This window comes from Choristoneura fumiferana, chromosome 4 (assembly GCF_025370935.1).
Source record: "Choristoneura fumiferana chromosome 4, NRCan_CFum_1, whole genome shotgun sequence".
Classification (NCBI taxonomy): Eukaryota; Metazoa; Arthropoda; class Insecta; order Lepidoptera; family Tortricidae; genus Choristoneura; species Choristoneura fumiferana.
This window is the reverse complement of record NC_133475.1, coordinates 21,787,087-21,805,292: the sequence shown is the minus strand read 5'-3', so window position 1 is coordinate 21,805,292 and position 18,206 is coordinate 21,787,087. Positions and strand designations below refer to the sequence as shown.

At 36.0% G+C, this 18,206-nt stretch overlaps 1 protein-coding gene across 1 annotated transcript; it reads left to right on the top strand.

The window, feature by feature from the left end:
* The first annotated feature begins 284 nt into the window (after window positions 1–284).
* LOC141427643 (pickpocket protein 28-like) lies at window positions 285–14,488 on the top strand. Its single transcript, XM_074087259.1, has 14 exons — window positions 285–315; window positions 2,543–2,710; window positions 3,337–3,466; window positions 4,146–4,264; window positions 6,723–6,837; window positions 6,962–7,113; window positions 7,375–7,483; window positions 9,154–9,246; window positions 10,431–10,570; window positions 10,786–10,916; window positions 11,365–11,424; window positions 11,914–12,100; window positions 12,327–12,500; window positions 13,844–14,488. Exons 1-14 carry the CDS (start codon window positions 311–313, stop codon window positions 13,914–13,916), a joined length of 1,656 nt encoding a protein of 551 aa, XP_073943360.1. The 5' UTR covers window positions 285–310; the 3' UTR covers window positions 13,917–14,488.
* The last annotated feature ends 3,718 nt before the right edge of the window (window positions 14,489–18,206 follow it).

Here is an 18,206-nt window from a genome sequence, read left to right as displayed (position 1 = left end):
AAAATTACAGCTTTCTAGCACTGATAGTCCCTGAGCAAAGCCGCAGACGGACGGACAGACAGACGGACAGACATGGCGAAACTAAAAAGGTTCCGTTTTTGCCATTTTGGCTCCGGAACCCTAAAAACATAAGTCCTGACAGCGGTCCCTCTGGGCATAAATTTGTCGTGATAAAAACAATATCATACGTTCCTTTATTTAATTATCACCTGAAGCTTTTGACCCAATTAACAGGTGCAGTTAACTATCTAAAAACATTTTCAGTAGCTTGTACAAGTTGACTGTGAATCGACGTGTCCGAATATTTACAATGGAGTAAGTATTATTTTTCAATTATACCTCCTTATCAATTAAAATTGCGTACTACCTATATTAGCCTAAGTTTGCACCTGAAGTAATCAACACAAAGCCACAGGGCTGCCTAAGAAAATCATGCTTTAAAATAAATTCTATCATTCGTTTGGAAATTTAAAAAAGTGTTATAAGTTGCCGCAATTGCCGCTAAATACAATAATTCAAGAGTACTAAATTATATTATTTTTTCCAAACAAATCACTGCTATTTTCAAAAATAAAAGAATCAAAAATGTAATTATGAAAAAGTACTTGTGGCGTTCTAGGAGCTCGTTTTTTAGTTTAAAGAGTTTTTCGAAGAATTTTATTTAAGAGTAAAACTACTAATAATTCTCAAGCAAACTTAGCCGTTGAAAGTTTGATTATACTTACTACCATCTTGATTTTTTTCAAAATTTTCCACCCACCGGTTTAGATTTTAGAGGGGGGGACGCTCGATTTTAATAAAAATTTGCACTTTAAAGTTGAATATTTCGCAAAAAAAAACAATAAATCGAAAAATCGTCTTTGCAAACCCCTAATGGTTTAAAAAAGACCTATCCAACGATACCCTACACTAAAACGTTAAAGGGGTAAAAGCCGGAACGCTTTTTTTAATAAGTATCTAATATTTTTTTGAGTGCAATGTCTGATTGTTTGGAATATTTCAAAAGTGATATAAGTATTTAAAAAGTCTTGAATAATGAAATAATTTATTTGGATAAGGATTAATGTAGGATAATATGGTTTCATTTTGGTCGGGATTTCTATCAACTTTTAAAACGTAAAAAAGTACTTGTAGTTATAAGTGGCTACGGAACCCTATTTTGGCGTGTACGACACGCTCTTGGCCGGTTTTTTGAAGTCTGTTAACCACGGTATATCAAGGCGAAATGACAAATATATGTAGAATTTCGCGGTGAGGTCTTAAGTACTTTAAGGAACCAAATCATTGGATCGAGCTCCACAATCCCAAAATCCTCTATTTATAAAATATAAAGCGATAATATTAGTACATTACTGCAGAGGCCATGAAATAAGGGATTGATGGACGAGTTCGGGGTAGACATTGTTCGGGGGATGCATTGCATCGCATCGCGTCGCATCGCAGTATCGCAAATGCTTACAGAGTAGTGGTGGTTGGCTGTTCGTAATTTTTCCTTTGTCAGTTTAATGTTAGTAAGCAAATTTAAAAAGTTAGAGCAGCGGACAATAATGGATTTTCATACATACTTCATGGCCTAGGCCAAGAAGTTATGTAGGGAGGTGGTAGGGAGCCATAAATGAGAAACTTCATGTCTCCATTTCGTGACATTAACGCATACATTTCCGAGCATGTTTGAGAAAAAGTATTTACCTATATAAGTATGTTTATCCGTTGCCTAGTATCCATTCGGGTTAAAAAATTAAAACATAGATCCTCCTCGTCAAACTGAACAACATTAGTTCAGCGACTTTTAAAAATAATGGAGTCTTTGAATCTTCTTTTCTTCATACAAATTAAATACTGCTATCAATGTACGCCACTGTACGCCCATTAATAGAAATAACCCAACTGACGTCGCCTGTCACGCTACAAACATCAAGCATTTTGCTTTACACTGCTACTTCGAATAAACTTAAAGTGTAATAAAAATTAAAAAACTAACTATTTTTAAAAGTCGCTGAACTAATGTTGTTTTGACGAGTATGATCTATGTTTTAATTATTTGCTCATATTAAAGGCCACACCCGGTATATAAATATTATGAGCTTTGCTTGGTTTGGAACTAGGTCAATTATTGGTGTCAAGTGTCCCATGATATTTATTTATTTATTATTTATTTATCGAAAGTCATTGCTACTTCAGAATGTCGCGTGAAAAGTTAAAACAAAATAAAATTGCGCTCTCAAACTCGAATCGCTGATATAGGGAAAGTGACCGCCAAGCTTAAATAGGATTGGGCCGGGCATATCTGCCGGGTGCACTCTCAAAGATGGGCGCACATTGCCACATGGTGGGTATGGTGGGTCAACGGCCACCGACGGCAAGGTAGGCCGAGGCGTAGATGGCGAGATGACCTGGACGCAAAACTAAGTGAGTGGCCCTAGATAGGGAATGAGGAGGTAAAAAGGGAGGCCGTTGCCCAGCAGTGGGACACCATGTGTAGCCTATATGTATAGGCTATTAAAAAAAACTGGGATAATGTATATAAGTCGTGCTCACCCAGGGTCGACACGGGAGTGCCGGGTGACTTTGGAATGGTCTGCAAGATGAAGAAGCAACGGAGGAAGCGTCAGAAGCTGCTCATTATCGACCTGTTCCTAGACTTTGCGAAGAATACCACGCTGCACGGTCTGCGGTACATCACTGAGGTCGGACTCTCCGTTGTAGAAAAGTGAGTATTTTTAAGGCACAAAATAATAAAATGGAAAGTTGTCGTTTGAAATTGAAGTATGGCCGAGGTAAGTAGCCAATTAACGTCTTAAAATTTAAATACTAGAATTGTAGCGACTCAAGAAAAATTCCACTTAATCTTCTTATGTAACTAAGGGACCCCTTACATCCCTGTATTTTTATTATTATTATTTTTTGTATTTTTTTTCTTTAATTGTTTTTTTCTTATATAGTTTTAAGTATTTTATTTGTAATTTATTATATTATTATGAAAAAATGACTTTCTGCCAAGTTTCTTGCGGCGCATTCTTTTTGGCAATGATGGTCTTTCCGAAAGCGCTGGTAGTTTAAAAAATGACGTGTAAAAGTGCCCATTGCCGCCTATTTACTGAATAAATCATTTGAAATTTTGAATTTTGAAATTTGTAATTATAGTCTTCTTATCTAATCTGGGATCCTGTAATTGGCTCTGTGTTGCTACTCCTACTTCTACATATGTTATATTTTAGCTGTTGGTTCTCCTTAATTGAACAAATAAATAAATGAATTGAAAACTACCTAAAAGAAATTTTATTTTTAGTGGAACTATTGTTTTTTTTATGGCATCAAGCCTTTCATTTGTTTCAGGATATTTTGGGCCATCACGTTTCTGATAAGCTTGGGACTATGTTTGTGGCTCATTGAAAAAGTGTGGTACAAGTGGCAGTACAGCCCCGTCATTGTGTCATTTAACGAAAGAATGATTTCTGTCAATGAGGTACAGCAAAAACGATTTCCGCTATCAGTTTCTTGTCGCATATTTATCTTGAAGAAATGAGAGACCGCAAGCAAGAAATTTTAATAAATCGTAACTGTACCGCATGCACACAATATCGTTTTATAAGATACTTCCATTCAACCTGAATGATTTCTTCAGTATAAGCGACAGGAAACTGATAGCGGTTGAAACGCTCGTAGAACTACTCTATATCGCTCTGTTTGTCTCGGCTTTACTGTATCACCAGCATGCGAGCATTTTTTGATGGTCAGTCATCAGCTTAATTTATTTGAGAAGTTTATTTGGATACTATTTTAATTAAAAAAGAAACCTAAACCATTCATCGGTTACCGTTTTCAACACCTATGAAAAGCTTACCTGCTTAAACCAGGGGGGCTACTACGAAATTTGAAAGTCGAAGCTCGTATCGTACTGTCCCTCTCACCCTCGTATTAAAGAATATAAGCGTCGGCGGGACAGCAAGATACGAAGTTTGAATTTTGCACTTCATAGTAGGTATAGGTCCAGCTCATTTATCAACAAATTTAATAGCTTCAGCAAATTTGCTATAGCGGTTGTTAAAATGTATGGAATAACTTTAAAATTTACTTAAATAAATAGCCGAAAAACATGTGCCTTTATTTCAAGTTACGGTCGTAGATAACTTTTTTTTTTTCAGATTCCATTCCCCTCAGTTACAATATGCCCGCAGTGGAAATGCATGTTAAGTAAATATAAGTATGAAGAACAATACAAAAAGTTTATTCCGAGATATGGTAAAACAATAATTAATAACGAGTAAGTTTAACTAATTATTCATAACTTTTCTACAATCAAGTTCCATCCCAGCTATATACGTCCCACTGCTGGGTACAGGCCTTCTCAGAACAAGAGGGCTTGGGCCATGGTCCACGCGGGCCAGTGCGGTTGGAACTTCACACGCCCATTGAATTGCTTCGCAGGTTGTGCAGGTTTCCTCACGATGTTTTCCTTCACCGCAAAGCAATCAAGTTACCATTGATTTTTTATGTTTTTTTTTATATTAACAAGACAATTACAAAAGTGACATCGAATAGTGCACCGCAAAGTTTTAAACTATTGATATTACAGTCCATATTCTGTGTATTACGAGTATGATTGTTACAGAATGAATATTAATGTTGTTTAGAGTATTCTTTACTAACCTACTTAATAGGTATTATTTACCTAGTCCAGGGATGGGGTAACTTTTTCCTTCGCGTGCCAATACATACTTTGCATTTATTTACTGAAATAAAAATATGTATTTTTTGAAACACTAATTTATTGTGCAATATTACAAAATAAGTAATGGAATAAGAAAGAAATTGCAAATTGTAAAATTATACTTTTAAGTTAGCTGCGAAGCAGGGATGTTATGGATATAATATTTCGGATCTGGATATGGATACGGATATATTTCAAACATAATACCGGTTTCGGTTAAGGTTACGGATGTTAAATTATTTCGGATTATCCAATAGTTTCGGTTTCGGTTACGGATATTGGATTTCTAAGGACGTGTAAAAGTAAAATACAAATAGGAATATAAATGAATTGACTTTAATTGTAATAGTTACGAATAGTAAATTATGACTTAGCCATAGAAATACTAAACAATAAAGCCTGACAAGAATCATGAAAACCTGGCCATATTGCGGAAAACCAATAGAACTAATTTCTTGCACTGATAACACTAAATTTCAAAATTAATTTTGATATAGATCCCAGTTAGTGTTAGCATTCGCTTCTCCTTGAAAACATTTCGAAGAGAATGTTTTTCGTGGATACGGTAAATATGCAATTTTTTTGTAATCTAAATGTGGATATAACATCAACAGAATCTCTCCAAAAAATTATACCGTATGTTAGTAAGTAATATACATGTCCATAGTACGCACTTCTAGTGGTTGACTCAGAACACGTCGTGGATAGAATGGACAGAGCATAACATGCACTCGAGATTTTTTTATTTATTTCTGCAATTGACTTCCAATTCACATGGCAAACTACTTCTACTCCCAAGAAGCTTGCACGTGACACTTGCTCAATATCCTCCCCTGAATTAGATACCTTTAATGAAATTGGTAAGGTTTTTAAAGTGAACCAGTTTAGTTTTTCTTAAATTGATCTTTAAGTTGAGAGTAGCGAGCCATTTCATAACATTTCTCCAAGTATGATTGATGTGAAATTCATTTGCTTTAGCACTGGAGAATAAAATTGTAGCATCATTTTGTTGCTTGCTTAGTACCCATAAGCTAAGCTTACTTTGGGACTAGGTCAATTGGTGTGATATTTATTACCGAAAACACAAACTGAAATATAGATGCACAGAAAAACCAGAAAAATAAGACCAGCGCTGGGAATCGAACTCAGGTCCTCGGCATTCCGTGCCGTGTGCTATACCGCTACACCACCGCTGCACCGTTTTCTGGTTTTTCTGTGCATCTATATTTCAGTTTGTGTTTTCGATATAGGTTTTACGGGATGACCGTAAAAGTAACAAAAAAATTGAAATTGAAATAAAAAATACAAAAAGATTCCAAAAAACCAATCTTAAGTGATATTTACCCTTGGAGTGGCAAGCGTCCGGGTCCCGGCACACCCTTGTTTGGCAGGCGACCTGCTCCCGGCACGCTGTCAAAAACCCTTGAGTGGCAAGCGACCGGCTCTAAGAACAAAAGTGGCCCTAGCACGCTACCATGTGGTACTCCTACTAGGACGGTTTTAAATTCAGACTGCTCTTGCTCTATTGTTTTACTAGTTCTATTATATGTATCGATTACTGTGGCTTTTTCTATTACATAAGTATTTTTTTATTAATTTAAGGGCAACCACCTCTTATACCTAAGTTTTCTAATGCGTGATTGTTGTATGTAACCTGGCCATTGCCAATGAGAATGAAATTTCTAACAATACGAAATCTTCTCTCAATTTTTGTTCGATGGCCCGCGGGCCACAGTTCCCCTGACCAAGTCAAAAACGAAACATAATTTATATGTGCACCTGCAAGTGTTCGACCAAAAAATGTTGCAAAATACTCGTAACAGCTCAATCAATTAAGTCCACTCCACAAGTTGACTCATTTTGGTTAATACTGATAAGCTAAAAAAAGTAGGTTAAGTTTTTTTACTAAGTTTTAGCGCTTTCGTCTCAAATCTCGTGAGAAATTACTCCAATATAAGTATAATTAAAAATCAGTATAATACACATAATAATAATGATATTTTTTTTACAGAAATGAAGAAGAAAAACAGATGTTGGAATATGCTTTATTAATCTGTGATGTCAAGAACAAGTATCTGTTGGACCGTAACGTCTCCGATGAATTTTTAGTTAGCCATATAAGAGGGGTAATTTGACTGTTAATATTGACCTCTAGTTGCAAATCACTGGTTATAATTCAGAGAGAGTGTGGTACGGAGGTTCAAAAAATATTCGTTGCCTGCCAGCTTAACCCCCAACCGTACTTTTTAGATTTCGCCAGAAGTATACGACGTATTTGTCAAGTGTAAGTGGAGAGGCAAATTACAGTATTGCCATCACTTGTTCAAAGAAGTATTGACGCATGAAGGTTTATGTTTCAACTTCAATTCGTTATCTTTCGAAGATATGTTTAAAAATGAGAGGTATGTAGAACTCTTAGCACAAGTTAAGTTAGTTTCAACATTAAACAATTAAATAGGTTTCGCAATTTTATTTCTTAAAATTAATATTTATAATCACACCTGTGTGGCGGATTTGGCCACGTTTCAGCCAGAAATGTATGAGAATATGTTGCTAGGAATGTGTTTATTATGAAAAATAATTACATAATAAGTACAGTTATTATTTTTTTGGTTCATTAAGTTTTTATTGTTAAATAATTAAATCGAAATATTTTATTATAGTATACAACAGGAATATCAGTATCTTTCTGCAACTTATCAGACGAAAAATTGGAACTTCAATACTGGATACACCAAATTAAATGGTTCTGTGTACCCACTTCGAGGTCAAGTGAGTTATTATCATTATCTATTACAGACTGGATTGTATGAATTTGTATCATATGGAAGATTTTCAAGTACTAGTGGATACCATCTGTTTTTACCTCCAGATACCTGCTTTTTTTTAACCGACTTCAAAAAAGGAGGAGGTTCTATGTTCCAATGTTTGTATTTTTTTTAATATATGTTCGCCGATTACTCAGTCAATTGTGGACCGATTTTCAAAATTATTTTTTCATTCGAATAAGTATTTTTCTGAGGTGGTCCCATTGTCACCAAGTTAAGATCTGATGATGGCATCCTAGGGAAATCGAGGGCAAATCTCAAATTTTATAGGCACACCTATGGCGATTTTGGCATTTTTAGCATTAAGATAAGCATTTACATTCAGAAAGCATCATTTGGTAAACTGAACCTGATGAAGAAGACCGTAGATGACCAATGGAACTCTTCAAAGCTAAGTAATGCTCGCTCGTCTATAAACGATCATTATTAATATACCTAGATAATAAGCGACTAAGAAGAAGCTTTAAGTTAATGATTCTTTCGAACTGATCTGATGCTGAAGCGGGAAGGTAGGCAACGGAACTCTGTTATAAAACAACGTAACTAAGCCGTGTTTGGGCTTCATGGAATCGTTGTGAGATGTACTTTGGCTACGAATCACTAAAAAGTGAGAAATAAAGAAAATTTTTAACAAAAAAGTAAAACTGACTCCAAAAAAATAACAAAAAAATGGAACCGACTACAAAATCCTTTAAAATATTTTACTAGCACGACCCAGCAAGATGGATTGAAACCCATAGTATGGTAGGTGAGGTAGACAACTATTGTTCAATCTGCTGGCTCGTGCTGAGGCACCGACTTCGAGCTAGTAGGTAGGTACCTAGTGCTAGTAAAATATTTCAAAGGATTTTGTAGTCGATTCCATTTTTGTTATTTTTTTATTTTTTTGGAGTCGGTTTTACTTTTTTGTTAATCATAATAAGAAACTATTAATGATTTTTTTTTATCTCGCATCAACGTGTGGCACATAGTTCGACAGCTCTTTTGACAAGATAGTATGGTTTCTCAAAAACTTTTTTGATAAGATTTCCGGAAATAATCGCTACCAAAGTAGCAAAAGTTGTGTCCCCCCCTCTATCTTGTAAACCGTTTGCCAAAAAAATATGGAAAAAATATGGAAAGGTAACGCTTAATAAATACTTTCAACGAAAATTGGTTTCAACATGATCGGATATACCGTTTTTGAGTTATTGCCGAAAAACTGCGCTTCTTAACAACAGGACGTAAGTGCCGTGACGATACGCTCTTTTTCTGGCAATAGATTTTAAGACTGTAGTAAGTGTTTTAATTGTGTTAAAACGCACATAATATTGCTTCATTTTTTTCGTAATGGCTACGGAACCCTATCTTGGGCCTGTCCGACACGCTCTTGGCCGTTTTTTTATTTAAATAATGACCGTAACAGTACCTAACAGTTGCAATTTCTTACATATTAAAAGGCGAAGTGCGTTGGCGAAGATCAATCTAAAATAAATAAAAAAAACAATTAGCAAGGTCGTCTTTAAGCCAATACACAGCCAGCAATAATTTATCTACTTCCAGGCCTAGGTTATAAATAATGTGACTATTCTGCGCAGTCTTGACCCGTTGACACTTGCAATTATTTTTCAATAGATGAATGGCGCCAACCCTGATTTAGAGTTTACCCTGCTTGAAGAACCTGGTGACAGCGACGAGCAATGCAACAGTCTTTCTAATGGATTTAAGGTAAACAGCGATAATCACACACACCCAAAAACCTTAGATTGAAACCGTTCAAATAGGTTTTTGCTTAATACAACCTGAAACATGGATGCACAGAAAAAAACAGAAAAAGAGACCAGCGCTGGGAATCGAATCCAGGTCCTCAGCATTCCGTGCTGCGTGCCATACCCCTACACCACCACTGGATAGGAGTCTAGATACACATTTTTCTCCCATGCATTTCAGCTTGCTTGCATTTTGCTAAAAAGTAACAAATTTGGAGTTGAAATAAAAAATGCAAAAATACTCCTAAAACCAATCTTACGTTTTTGCTTATAATACGAGTATCAGTATCAATAATGCTAGCTGATGATTTACTAATTGTATAGGTAGTGCAGTGGCCCCATCCCTGGATTTTGACGTTCACTGATTCATTTAGTTCATTCTCATTTTATGCAATAGAGTTCTTTATATATCTGTGTGTGAAATTATCTCTTTATTAAAAACAAACATAATAAAACATAATTAAACTATAGGTAGAAAATTTGGCCTAAATCGTCGTCAATGGGCAAGGTGCCCAGAAGGCTGGCCGTATTTCCTCGTTGTATAGCGATACTTATACGCTGTGCGAAATAGTGGTCAGCCCTCTGGTCGCCCGAGGCCTCTATTAGGCGCGTCCACCAATCTTTATATAGCCGAAGCGCACTTGGCCCCCAATCCCCAAGGTTTCAACACCAAACGCCGCAAACATGTAGTTGGTTCCTAGGGCGGCATATTATTCACTTTAACTCTGGTGGCACTACCTGTATTTTTGCAGTCTGTCTGCATTGTTTTTACAATTTTACCCGCACCAAATTTCAAGGCATCCCTGGAAGTGGGTAGAATTTAGCGTGAAAAGTAAGAAAAATTCAAGTTGTTAAGTCAGTTAAACATTTCATCGTCGTCATCATCACAGCAGCTTTTGTTTTGCTTGTCATCTCCACGCCCGACAATCCATCACCAACTGCATCTATCCATCACCTGCCTGCCGGCAGATGTCGTCCTTCCATCTCACTGGTCTTTCCCCTCTAATCTTCTTCGGTTAAAAATTTAATGAAATAATAAGTCTTGTATACAATATTGCAAGTATTCTGATGAAAGATGCAAGCACAATTGTGTGTTAGTTAATACGGATGTGGCGTTAATTGTTTACTCTGTTTTTTTTTTAGATCTACGTGCAACATCCTGCAGACATGCCGCAGTCATCTCTGTACTACTACGCAGCAATCCCGGGACAAGTCACATCGCTAGCTCTCAAGTTTAGTATATTGAATACTTCATCAAGCTTGCAAAATTACGACCATGACCAGTAAGTAAATAGATACATATTTTTTATCGTCGGTTTATGATGTCTTGATCGTACATTTGACGTCTTTCTTGTATCGTATTCCTCAGTAATGAGAGTCGCGACCTCCCTTCTGCATCACTTTTTGTCGTGCGAGCACGTACAACGTTACTCTCGTACATTCGACACTACTGGTTAAATTATTCTCCAATACAAAACTTCTTGTTTTCATTTCGCAGGCGTCAGTGTTATTTTACATGGGACCGCCCCCTCGATTACTTCAAAATCTACACTCCCAGCAACTGTTGGCTTGAATGCCTCTCTAAATTTACCTACAAAAGATGTAGTTGCGTGTGGTTTCACATGCCACGTGAGTATAAATCTACCCATGTAAAACAGTATCACGACTGACTGACAGATATAACAAGTATAAGAATAAGAATAAGAATAAGAAGTTTATTTGTTTTCTCCACCACCAAGTACAATGAAAAAAACTTAGATACTACAATACAATTTAGGTGTAATTGACAGTCTTGGGTGGGGGAGACTGGTGCCCGAACTAGGAATGCCCTGTGTGAAAATCAATCGAAGTATATCTGTAAGTACGATGTAGGTATCTACGGAAAGTTACAATCGTGCGTTGTGTTTGACGAAAACTTTTGAAGATATTCATAAAGCACCTAATTATAATCATTAGGTAAGTATGTATGTAAACTCTTTATTAAGTATACAAAAGAAAAGAAACAAAACACAATTGACAAACTTTGAGACACTTATACAAAGGCTGACTTATCCCTTTGTAAGTTAACTATTTCCAGATAAAAACAGCTCTGAACTATGTACAGCACAGAAAAGAGCCTGCGTTACAAAAGCTCATGGTAAGATTATAATTTTAGCGTTCATTTTTGATGAAATAACTGTTGAATATACTGTATCCAAGACGGTATGCTTAATAATAGTGGAATGGTCAAGTTAAATTCAGCGTATGTTGTTGTTACGGCCACACACTTTAAAGGTACCTACTTGTCACGTCGCGAACAAGGCGCTTTCTACAAAGCGTTACAGTGTCAATCTGACAAGTTACATGCAAATTAGCCCGTATGGAGTATTTTTTCTTAAATTTTTCTATAAAAATATTAGCAGTCGTTTTTTTAAGGCTTTAGTAAACATAATTCCATGATATTTAAAAAATTACGACTTTTTTTTCAAAAAACAAATTGACACAATGTGGTACTACTGGTCGTTCTTGCTGACGTGAAAACTGTCACAGGTCCGCTTATCTCTCGTGTTAAATCTCGTGTTTAAGTACACGCAATAAATTATTCCTCGGAAAAACTTCACAAAACTAAATATTTTTAACATTTTAGACGAGTTAGCATCTGGTTCGGCGGACGAGGAAATGGGTGAAACATGCAACTGCCTGCCCTCATGCACCAGCGTGCAGTACGATGCGGAAATACTAAAAACAACTTTTGATTTCAAAAAAGATTTTATTGCAAATAAAAGATCGTATAACAAATCAAAAGGGACTCAAGATTTTCGCTTTTTAGACAAGTACGTAATTAAATAGACAATGGAATTTCATGGGTAATTTTTTTATGTAAGACAAATTTATTATATTAGACGATTCCGCGATAGCAAAGACAAATAAGAACGTAAATCAATTGAATTCTGCAACTGATAGTTTACTTTTAAGACGTAAAAAATTTAATTGTGCGAATGAAAGCGATCACTGAGAAATAAATGCAAAACGAAATAAAAAGTTATATTATCATTTCAGGTATAATTTCTCGAAGGTAGAGATGTATTTCAAGGAGCCTCGGTTCGTGTCGATGCGTCGCTCGGAGCTGTTCGGGCTGACGGACTTCCTGGCCAACTGCGGCGGGCTGCTCGGGCTCTTCCTCGGCTTCTCCTTCCTCAGCCTCATCGAGATCTTCTACTTCTGCACGCTCAGGTTCGTGTATCTCACCACAATCAAATCAAATAAACAGCCAGTAAAAGGGATTATATTAATAACTAGCTATTACCCGCGGCTTCGCTCGCGTGAACCATAAACATTTCAAAGAAGCAAGTAATCAAGCAAGTATGCAAGTGAGAATGTTAGCGAGCATGTAATTATGCAAGAAATAGTGCAAGCAAGCAAGTATACTCCCAAAGGTGCAAGCAATAATGCAAGCTAGCAGAGTTAGTACGCCAATGGTGGTAGTGAAGATCAGTTATTTAGTTTCAATATTGATAACTTCGCACGCGTAAATATCATTATGCCGCCTCCACATGCTTGGTGTTTGCCACAAATACCAAACACTTGCCAAACACTGACCACAATCATCTAACACAAACACGGCATCCCCAAGCTTGGCAAACATGGCGAACGACGAGCTTGTTGTGACAGTGATTACTTTCGGGTTGACTTATTTTTATTTAAAAAGAAAGCAAAATAAAAGTAAACGAAAAAGAAGGAAACCAAGACGTTGGTGGATGATCAAAATTCACAGAAATCGTACAAGATTTGGATACATCGTAAACACGTTTACTACAGACAAGCGTTTGGATACATCGCAAACACGTTTATCGAATACCCTTTGATTTGTGCACAAAAACCGACACCGACGCCGATCACTGGCAAACAAGAAACAAAAACAGGCAAACACAGGCGAACACCTACCCACACGTTCGTGTTCGTTGTTTGGTGTTCGCTGTTTGCCGTTGTTCGCCAAGCATGTGGAAGCGGCATTAGATATAGCGGTCGAATTGAGATTCCGGGATTTTACAAAATTCCCGTGGGAATTCCCAAAAATTACATCGTGGTTTTCATTGACGTTGCATTAAAAAAAACCAATTACAATATTATCCCTATCTTTATTTTATCTATCTAGTGGAAATATCGGGATAAAAAGTAGTTAAATCCAGGTTATAAACCAACTTTCTGCCAAATAACAAACATACTCACTCACTACCTTTCGCATTTATAATATTGGTAGGATACCTATATTTTTACATAAATTTACGTCAATTACATTCTTTTCAATTTATGTTAAAAACACTCCTTTGCACTGCGCTGCGTCGAGACTAGCACAGCAATTGCATACTTCCAGGCCTAGGTTATAGCCTATTATTACCTATGTACTATTATGAGTAGGTAGGTAATTATAAAGTCAAATTTATGAATGCTATGTAAAGCGGAGCTTCTTGTATTTATTTATCTCGGTTATTCCAGTTGTATTACAACGTCCCAGAGCCACGTATAAATTTTTGTAAAATAAAATGATTCCTAAAGCTCCAATTTATTTGTTACAGATTATGGTGCACTCTGAAAAAGGACATCAAGATTGAAAAGAAAAAGTATAGAGAATCCATGTATAAAAGATAATAACTAGCTGAACCAAGCAATTTATATTTTATAAATTTTCAGTGAATCAATTTTAAACTTATTAGCACAGGAAAAATGGCATATTTTGGCGGCAAAATATTTACATCAATGAAACTTTGTTTATAACTTTTATCTTGGCACTAGAAATGTGAGTCCTACCAAAATTTAGACGTCCTAACCTCTCCCAGGGGGTATGGGCAGGGGCCAACGTTTAACAAATGGCAAATTTTACAAACTAGGCAAGTGTGGTGTCATTTTAGATGTAATTTTTTGCGCTGAATCGAATGAGACTATATTCATACTCATAAGATTAATATTTTGCGAGATATGAAGGGTTTCTCTTGAAAACATAGAACAGTCTAAAAATCGCTTACCAATATGATAGTAATACTGTTTGCTCTCAGTGATCCTGAGAAGCCTATATTGTTGCTTAAACCCAAAATTGGTCGAGTTAAAATGAAAATATTTTGTTTTCTATGTTTTCGACAAACACCCTTCATATTTAGATTTAGAAATTATAGAATTAGGTATTACTGGTGATCATTTAATGTAGAAATGTATTTGTTTGACGAATAAAAATTAAGCGTTGAAGAATTTTTTTAAATTATTAAATACGACCTTATTAGTTTCGTAACTACCATTACGAAATAAATCCTGACACATTGCAAAACCCGTCAAGTTTCTCAATATTGACAATATGAGCCATGTTGCGTGTGATGAAATTTTTGTCTATGGTTCACATGTCCACATTCGGAAACTTCATAGGTACCTAGTGCGCAATGCGTCAGGTCAGGATAATTACTATATTGCGGCCGCTGACATAGTCACGGATCTAGTGAACAATGTTTTTCCATCGTATTTTGTCGGAAAAGTTGGTATTTATCAAGATTGTTTTTTTGGAATCTTTTTGTATTTTTTTATTTCAATTCCAATTTTTTTACTTTTACGGTCATCCCGTAAAACCGAAATTGAAAATACAAACTGAAATATAGATGCACAGAAAAAACAGAAAAATAAGACCATCACTGGGAATCGAACCCAGGTCCTCGGTAATCCGTACCGCGTGCTATACCGGTACACCACTGATGGTCAACGGTACCGACACGAATTTCCCTATGCACCTCATATCTCAGCTTGTGTTTCTTACTTAGTCACTTAAGCAGCGACGCTAGCGACATCTATGCCGTAGCCCTCAACGAGAAACTATTTGGTATTTATCTTCAATTACCTTTAACCCTTAAATTGGCACTGTGCATCACTGTGTACGTTAGTTAATAAAAAATCCTATCATCAATGTATAAATTTTTTGAAACTTTTATGACTAAAAACTACTAAATAATTTTATGATGAATGGTTGAAAAAATATGTGACTTGGCAATAATTTCAAATTAACGTCAGTGTCAAAAATAAGTTCAACGCAGCGTCGCATTCTAGTACCTAGGGAAAGTTTTATTAAAAAATTTCAACTTTTTCCTATGCAAGTTATGCTTATTATGTTTTGTGTTTTATGAGAAAAGGCTAAAGTATACGAACAATTGGTTCTTTTGTGTACATTCAGCATCAATTAACGATAATCACTGTTAAATTAGAACGTACACCACGGTTACCGTCGCCAAGTTTGTGAAGAAGTACTTACATTCAACTACGGTAACCACCATGTACGTTGCCAACTACAAGGTGAATTAACTTCGGTAACCACGGTGTACATTACCAAGTTCCCTGTACATTTTTTTGATTTCAAATTAACGATTTTACGTTCCCTTGATTATTTTAAATATTTTTAAACAGTATGCTTTTCTTTCTTTGTCTGCAATGCTTAACATAAAGTCGACCGCATAAGATTTTAGCTTTAATTCCCGTAGAAAATGCATGTTATGATTGTAGCTCTAATCCGGACGAGGAAATTAAACCACCACCACAATTCGATTCTGATGATAGCTCTGATGCACCTTCTCTAAACTCTTCTTTGGAACGTTTGAATTTGCTATTCTGCTTATTGGATGAGCATGAGGTTGATAAATATATATGTATGTATATCCAAAACCGATTGAATTCTGAAAGCATGCACGATGCTTTTTTCACCCATTAGAGAAAAAGTTCTGCCCTGGCCATCCACAGTTAATATGATACTTTGCCCACATGCAATCAATAGCCACGCCATCTACACTTGAGCGCGTTTCGAACTCAACCAGAGCTCATCTTCAGAGCAACTCATATATGCCCCTTTTTTTCGCTGTTGGAAAACACGAAATTGCTTTCGACAGTTCCACACTATATTTGATTTGGATAGGTACGAGTATTTAACTAAATGTAAACAAAATTCAGTTGCTAGATTTGTCACATTCAAGGATTTAAACATTTTACTTGTCTATCATTGTAATACTAAGTACACTAGTGTATTTCAATACAGATAGTATGTTTAGATAGTTTAATGGGGAAATTTCAATATTTAAGACCCCAATTGACGGTGTTTTGTTTACATTTAGTTAAAATACCTATACCAAATATACCAAAACCAAGTATAAATGATGTTTTTTTTTAAATAATTTAGGTTTTTTTATATAAAAGTTTACTGCCTCATTGGCAGCGGTAACCAGCGTGTACACAAAATAATGTTACTTTGTTCTTATAGAATTGGCAACGTGCATGGTGATGTACATAGATTTTCTGAAAAACCAATAATGCTAGATTTTTTTTTTCATTTTTCTGTAGACCTAAGACGGTATTAAATAAAGGTATGATACTGTATCACTTGTTTTTGTATTTTTTTACTGTTGCCAATTTAAGGGTTAATAACTTCAGAAAGCTAGTTGAGAAAGAAAGATAAATGCGAACATTTCTGTCAAAATACAATGGTGAAATAATTATTCACTGCATCTACAGATTCATTTCTTTCGTCAGTTGATCTTAGGGGTATCTGCGTGAAAGAACATAATATATCTCGTTTAAGTAGTGTCTATCGTAGTAGAAATCATCTAATCTTTAGTAATAAGTAATTGATAACGATGGCACTGTTCTACCAATGTGTATTAGAAAAAATAATCGCAGCCTATATACGTCCCACTGCTGGGCACAGGCCTCCTCTCAGAATGAGAGGGCTTGGGCAGTAGTTCCCACGCGGGCCCAGTGCGGATTGGGAACTTCACACACACCATTGAATTGCTTCGCAGGTTTGTGCAGGTTTCCTCACGATGTTTTCCTTCACCGTAAATTTCAAATGTAATTTCGCACATGAATTCCGAAAAACTCAGAGGTGCGAGCCGGGGTTTGAACCCACGATCCTCTGCTTAGAAGGCCATAGGTCAAACCACTCGGCCACCGCGGCGGGGTGTATTAGAAATGTGATTAAATTTATTAAAATCCCACTAATCCCATTAATATTAGACATGCAAAAGTTTGTAAGCCTGTTTGTTTGTTTGTTACCTCATCACGCTTAAACTGCTAAACTTTTTTAGATGACATTCGGCATACAGATAGGCATAGTACCTATAGTTTTTATCCCGGAAAATTGCATCGTTCTCGCGGAATAGCGACAAGTGTGTTCTACAAGTACGAAGTCGCGGGAAACAGCTAGTGAAAAATAAAATTACTTCGATAGGACAAGGTTTTTAAAAAGAATCAAATAGGTTAAACTTGACAAGAACAAGTAGGTAGTTCCTTTTTCATGTCGTACAGAGATGTAACTATCTAAGACGTGTGGTTGCGAATGAGCAAGTTGAAAGGTTGCAGTAAAACTGTTTTAGGGTTCCGGAGCCAAAATGGCAAAAACGGAACCCTTATAGTTTCGCCATGTCTGTCTGTCTGTCTGTCCGTCCGCGGTTTTGCTCAGGGACTATCAATGCTAGAAAGCTGTAATTTTGCACGGATAAATATGTAAACTATGCCGACAAAATGGCACAATTAAAAATTAAAAAAAAATTGTAGGGTCTCCTAGACGTAAAGTGGGGGTGATTTTTTTCTCATCTAACCCTATAGTGTGGGGTATCGTTGGATAGGTCTTTTAAAACCATTAGGGGTTTGCTGAAACGATTTGTTTGCGAAATATTCAACTTTAAAGTGCAAATTTTCATTAAAATCCAGCGTCCCCCCCCCCTCTAAAATCTAAAACGGTAGGTGGAAAAATTTGAAAAAATTCAGGGTGGTATATCAAACTTTCAAGGAAAACTATAACGGCTAAGTTTTCTTGAGAAATATTAGTTTATGAGTAAATATCAGCCAAAGGTATAAAATATACCTAAACTTGGAATATTCCGTATAAAATACGAAATCCTTAGAAAAATATTACTTATT